The following is a 6,634-nucleotide window of genomic DNA, read 5'->3' on the forward strand; positions in this document are numbered from 1 at the left end:
ATGGGAATTCCAGAACACTTAATTGTGCTCACGTGGAACCTGTGCATAGATCAAGAGGCAGTCGTTCAAACAGAACAAGGGGATACTGCGTGATTTAAAGCCAGGAAAGATATGCATCAGGGTTGTACCCTTTCACCATACATACAGCACACAGTCTGTATGCTGAGCAAATAATCTGAAAAGCTAGACTCTATGAAGAAGAATGGGGCATCAGGATTGGAGGAAGACTCATTAACAACTTGCATTATGCAGGTGATACAACCTTGCTTGCTGACGGTGAAGAGGACTTGAAGCACTTAGTGATAAAGATCAAAGACCACAGTCTTCAGTATGGATTACACTTCAACATAGAGAAAACAAAAATCCCCACAACTGGACCAATAAGCAACATCATGATAAATGGAGAAAAGACTGAAGTTGTCAAGGATTTCATTTTACTTGGATCCACAATCAACACCCATGGAATCAGCAGTCAAGAAACCAAATGACATACTGCATTGGGCAAATCTGCTGCAAAAGACCTCCTTAAAGTGTTCAGAAGCAAAGATATCACCTTGAAGACTAAAGTATGCTTGACCCAAGCCATGGTGTTTTCAGTTGCCTCATATGCATGAGAAAGCTGGACAATGAATAAGGAAGCCGGAAAAAGAATTGACGCCTTTGAATTGTGGTGTTGGCGAAGAATACTAAATATACCATGGACTGCCAGAAGAACGAACAAATCTATCTTGGAAGAAGTACAGCAAGGATGCTCCTTAGAAGCAAAGATGGTGAGACTTCGTCTCTTGTACTTTGAACATGTTATCAGGAGGGACTAGTTCCTGAACAAGGCTGTCATGCTTGGTAAAGTAGAGGGTCAGTGAAAAAAAGAGGAAGACCCTCAACAAGATGGATTGACACAGTTGCTGCAACAATGGGCTTAAACATAGCAACAGTTGCGAGGATGGCACAGCACAGTACCACGCAGTATTTCGTTCTGTTGTACATAGGGTTGCTATGAGTCGGAATCGACTCAAAGACACATAACAACAACAGACGGCAGCTACGCAGTGGTTGAAATGTTCAGCTGCTAACCAAAAGGTCAGTGGTTTGAACCCACCAGCCGCTCCACAGAACAAGATGTGGCACTCTGCTTCCATAAAGATTTACAGCCTTGGAAACCGTATGGGGCAGTTTTACTCTGTCCTATAGGGTCACTATCAGTCAGAATTGACTCAACGGCAGTGGGTTTTGTTTTGTAATGCATTAAGATGGCAGCTAACAAAACAGTCTCTCTTCCCGTGTAATTGTATAATCATTTCCTATCATGCCCTACCAGTCTCTCTTGAACAGTCCCTTTTCATCTGAGATATTCATGGGCTCTTGGTGTCTGCTTTAGCCGAGAGTCAGAGAAGAGAAACACGTGAATTTTCATATTCATTATCTCACTTAATTTTCACAATAAGCCCTTGAGGTTTGTATCAATTGTCTGCGTTTACATTTATTTAGGAAACAACCTTCTTCTTTGCCTATTTCTTCAAGGTTGATGGTGTGCTCATTGCAGAACTTGATATGGAAACTCAGCAGGAAGTTGATATGGAAACTCAGCATGTGCCTTTCTTTCCAGCACTGTATGAAGAATAACATACTTCTGAATTCCTCAAAATAAAGCAGATGCTTTCTCTGGCATGCCTCTTCCTTTTTACTTTCCCCACACGGGGATCTTTAAATACATGCTCCTTTGACTTCATTTTGGGATATAAGGACCAACTTACTTGATAGTCTTGACAGGTTTCCCATATTTTTCCACGAGTCGAATGCTTTTACTTCTGTCGCTCACCCTTTATCCAAAAAAGGCTTAGGACAAGCTTCCCCAGCCTTCCTTACTACCCCATGTTTATCTCTAACCTACATTCAATTCCTAATACTGGCAATATATTTTCAATATATTATCACCTCTGGATTAAAACTTTCTAAACTTTCAGTGATTGACTTTATTATGTTTATTTCTTTCTCTGTTATTAAAACTTTTGGGAAATTAGATACATTTGATCTGAGCCTTATTAAATAACCTGAAAGTACGTAGGCCTGTGTGCATTAGAAATTTTTCAAACACTAGTTTTTAAGATGAATTTCTGCTGACAAGCACAATAAATATAATTGAATGTAATTAAAAGTATTGTTGTGACATGAGAAGAGGCTGGTGTAATTACTGGTATTGACAAGGAACTGGAATTACCTAGGAATCTTTGTGACTTGGAACTGTGCTTATGGAAGGTCCAGAACGGTAGCTTGAACCAGTGGGAGAGAGGATTGGATTCCTTATAGTAATACAACTTTAGTGTCCATTAAAACTTCATTTTTTTTTCTTTAAAGTGCATGTGAATCATTTTAATTACTAGATGGTTCATTAAAAAAAGAGTAATTGGCTCCTGCTATAAAATGGCAATGTCTAGCTTAACTAAAAGAGTCATTTTTCTTTTTCGACCAGTGTGCATCCTTATTGACCAGATATAACTGATTCTGATTTGATGTGCATCCAGCCATTTCTCATGTTAAATAAATAAAGATGGTGGGTTTTTCTTTCTTTTCCAGGTGGCTTTCTTGAAGATGTAACTGTTGGAGCCCAGTCATTCCCTTCCTGGCAGACAGCCCTCCAGCTCCAGCATGGAGCACACCAAAGACCAGCAGTCAGCTCGGCCAGTAGCTGTTACTGAGACAAGAAACAGAGCCACAGAATTGCGCTGCATTTTTTACTTTCTTTGTTTGCATATTTTCTCTAAGAGAAAAGGTAACTTTTGGTCTTCGAAAAAACAGGGCTGTTAAGAAAGTCATAGTAGCCGGTTGTCAGCAGGTTGAGATAAGTATAGAGGTTACATCTCTATTTCCCACAGAGAGGAATATTCAAATATGTGCTGTGTCAGCACCACCTGGAAGGATGTTAGCTCATGGAGACCCATCTGTCCTGTGTGGAATGCAGTGAGGAACTTCATCGGCGGAACTGAGTGTTAACTGTTGTAAATCCTAGGAAATAAACTTACAAGAGCTTCTAAGATTCGTTTAAAACAAATTTATAGAAAGAAATAAATGAAATTTCTTATATCCAGGCCTTTTTCAGAGGAGATACTCATGTTTGATTCCATGTTTGTTTGTTGGCTGATTATCAAATTTGAGGTCTTCCCATTTTCTCAAGCCTGCATGTATTCCTTTTGTTCTTGGTTTCCTTTACTGAAAACTTGCAAATTAATAAATATACTTCATTGGCATCCTGCTGCAAAGCTGCCTTAATCTGCCAGGGCAGATGGGAAGAAGACCATTGAATGAGACTGTTGAGCTATAGGGAATCTCACCAAGCACATGCTGGGTCCTAATCTTACAGAGAAGCCATGAGACTTGTCTGTAATTGCACAACTAGGATCAAAGCTGGGACTGGGGCCAGGGAGATCACCTCCTCTGCCGGAGCTCTGATCCATCTCTCTCCGATGATCATCCTTCCCCATGCTCCGCACACAGGGCAATCTCTGGACTTACTACTATACCTGCTGCTTGCCAAACCTATTAGTGTTAATTCTAGCCTACAGACCACCTGATACACTTTCCTCCAAAAAAGCCCTGAGTTTTCTGTCCCCTAATTTACCAACAGAGTCCCTGGGTGGTACAATTAGTTAAACACTCAGCTACTAAATGAAAGGTTGGTAGTTCAAACCCACCCAGAGGCATCTTGGAAGAAAGGCCTGGCAATCAGCTTAAGAAAGGTCACAGCCTTGAAAACCCTATAAAGCACAGCTCTACTCTGCAGACACGGGGCCAATGAGTTGGAATCAATGGCAACTGGTTTGGTTCTTTTGGTTAATTTCCCAGCATTCCTAACATAGGTGTGTCACTTTGCATTGTGATTGAGTGAACCTTTCACGATTTCTTCTTCCTTGTGATTCAACCAAAACACTTGTCCTACCAGCAGAGCAGTGGTGTAGCACTCCTAATTCTGTAACTGGTGAACTGACATAGGAATAAAATCCATCTGTTTGATCCTGCAGAGCCCTTTATTAAGCACGGTTTGAAACACTGAAGATCTTGATGATATGTCCAAGACTCACAGCCATATAGGAGAGTTAATTTGGCTCCCCTTAAGCTACTAGGCTCACAAACACCATGCTGACTTTTTATGCTTTAGATTTCTATGTCAGTATAGAGCAAGGTTTCTCAACCTCGGCACCTGTGACACGTTGGGCTGGATAATTCTTTATTGTGGGGGCTGTCCTGTGCATCATAGCATCATAGGATGTTTGGCAGCATCCCTGGCCTCTACCCACAAAATGCCTGCACCACCCTCTGCCCCTACAACTAAAAACATCTCCAGATAATGCCCTAGTGGGCAAAATCCACCCCTGTTGAAAACCACTGGCATAGAGGATGTGGCCTGAGAAACCAAATTCGGTGACTGCCTACAGTTGTGTATTGCCAGTGACATAGGTTATTACAAAATGTGAATCTTTTTCAAGCATGTAGCCTTGCCTTATAATGTTGTTTTCACAAATAAATGCATTCACAATGAACACTTTTGCTTGCAAGTATTTCTTAGAGTTCAGTTTGTATTGATATAATATTGGAGACTGAAATAAACTAGATGAAACCGAATTTAGCCTCTGCATAAAAAATTTCTCAGATAGTTTTTCTCCCTCTGGAATAGAAAGAAGCCTTGACCATACCGTTAGGTTGTTGTTAGGTGCAGTTGAATTGGTTCCGACTCAGCGATCCTATGTACAACAGAACAAAATACTGCCTGGTCCTGCACCATCCTCACAATTGTTATGCTTAAGCCCATATTAATATCATACTAATGTTTATGATTTAGATGGTGAAGGTGCTCATGATTCAAAAGATAACTCTACTGCTCAACAAAACGAGCTAGAATAATGTTCTAATTTACTAACCTTGGCCTAAATAAAATAAGTTGTTGAGTCAAATGTAGTTAGACCCCCCTCTGTCTGGGTCTTAAGAGGAATCAAGCCAGTCAGAGCTAAGCCTACCCTTTCTGATGGCACAGTGTAGGGAGTGACCAGTGAGAAGCTCTGAGGGGCAGGCGTAAGGGAAGGTCACACACAGAAAAAGGCCAGAGTTCTGGCCATAGACTGTAGCGACTGTTTGAAGTTGTATCTGTCCTGTCATAGAGAAGTTCTAAAGCTAAACAGGTATCTGTTGGCTTCTCCCAGGGATGGGAAGTGGGGACCAGCACAGCTGAGCCAATGCCCAGAATGAACCATTAACATCTAGTTGCGGAGTAAGTTCCTGAGGGGTAACATGCCTGAACCAGTAAGAATCGTCTTCTTTGGAGCCGTAAGGGTAGGGTAGAGTAAGGTGTAGAGGGAGAGGAAACAAATTAGGGAGCGGGGGGAGGCATTTCTATCTCTTTCTCTTAGTCTAAATAAAGCGAAAGTTGCTTTTGCAGGTGTGTACACTGTGTGTATGAGAGACATACAGAGAGAGAGGTCCATCCATCAGGCATTAAAGAGATAAAAGTTAGTTAAACCACCTTGTGCAGCCTAGAGAGAACTGAAACAGGCTGTACATTCCTGGGAGCCCTGGTAGCACAATGGTTAAGCGCTCATCTGCTAACCAAAAGATTGGTCATTCAAACCCACAAGCCAGTCTGCAGAGGAAAGATGTGGTAGTGTGTTTTTGTAAAGATTACAGGCTTGGAAACCCTATGGAGAAGTCCTTCTCTGTTCTGTAGAGTAACAATGAGTCAGAGTTGACTCTACAGCAATGGGTTTGGTACATTCTTGATGTTGGCCCTTGGAAGTCTTTCTGCATTAGCCTCCTGTGTCTTGTAAATATAATTCCAGAATCTACTCAGTTGCATTCCTAGGTAACTGTACCACAGAATTTTGGCCTATAATAAGATGTTACCAGAGACCAGAGGCATAATAAAACACCAAATTTCTAGTCCATTTTTTATATCTCTGAAAACTGCTATAAATAAGTGGTTCTGTGGACTCTCATTCTCACCTAGTATAATTATCGTTAGATGGACCCAGTTGAGAACTTCCATTAGCTGCTCATTTTTCCAACTGGCAAACCAATCTATAAGTTTGTTTATTCAACAGATATTTATTGATTACCTACTACATGTTAGACACAGTCATGGGCACTGCAGATAGAGTCAGTAAGACAAAGTCTGCCCTCACGGAATTTACATTGTCATGGGGGAAACAGACAACAAATAAATATTTTATTATAAAATATTAATTTGTAGTATTATAAAATATTATTTATCAAGCACTTGTTGATGAAGATCAAGGACCACAGCCTACAGAATGGATTACATCTCAATACAGAGAAAACAAAAATCCTTACAACTGGACCAATAAGCAACATCATGATAAATGGAGAAAAGACTGAAGTTTTTGATTTGAGGATTTCCTTTTACGTGGATCCACAATCAAGGCCCATGGAAGAAGCAGTCAAGAAATCAAATGATGCATTGCATGGGGCAAATCTGCTGCAAAAGACCTCTTTAAAATATTAAGAAACAAAGGTGTCACTTTGAAGAGTAAGGTGCGCCTAACCCAAGCAACGGTGTTTTCAATGGCCTCAATGCATGCAAAAGCTGGACAATGAATAAAGAAGACCAAAGAAGAATCGATGCCTTTGG

The 6,634-nt window shown here is 40.8% G+C and overlaps 1 protein-coding gene across 1 annotated transcript in view; it reads left to right on the plus strand.

Annotated features, from left to right (window-relative positions):
- The window catches only part of UBE3D (ubiquitin protein ligase E3D), a 162,653-nt gene extending 157,267 nt beyond the window's left edge, over positions 1-5,386 (plus strand). The window contains exon 10 of the mRNA XM_023740391.1: positions 2,575-5,386. Coding sequence (XP_023596159.1) covers positions 2,575-2,595 — 21 coding nt within the window. The 3' untranslated portion in view covers positions 2,596-5,386. The remainder of the gene's footprint in view (positions 1-2,574) is intronic.
- The last annotated feature ends 1,248 nt before the right edge of the window (positions 5,387-6,634 follow it).

Source organism: Trichechus manatus, unplaced genomic scaffold, assembly GCF_000243295.1.
Source record: "Trichechus manatus latirostris isolate Lorelei unplaced genomic scaffold, TriManLat1.0 scaffold00154, whole genome shotgun sequence".
In the NCBI taxonomy this organism is placed as follows: domain Eukaryota; kingdom Metazoa; phylum Chordata; class Mammalia; order Sirenia; family Trichechidae; genus Trichechus; species Trichechus manatus.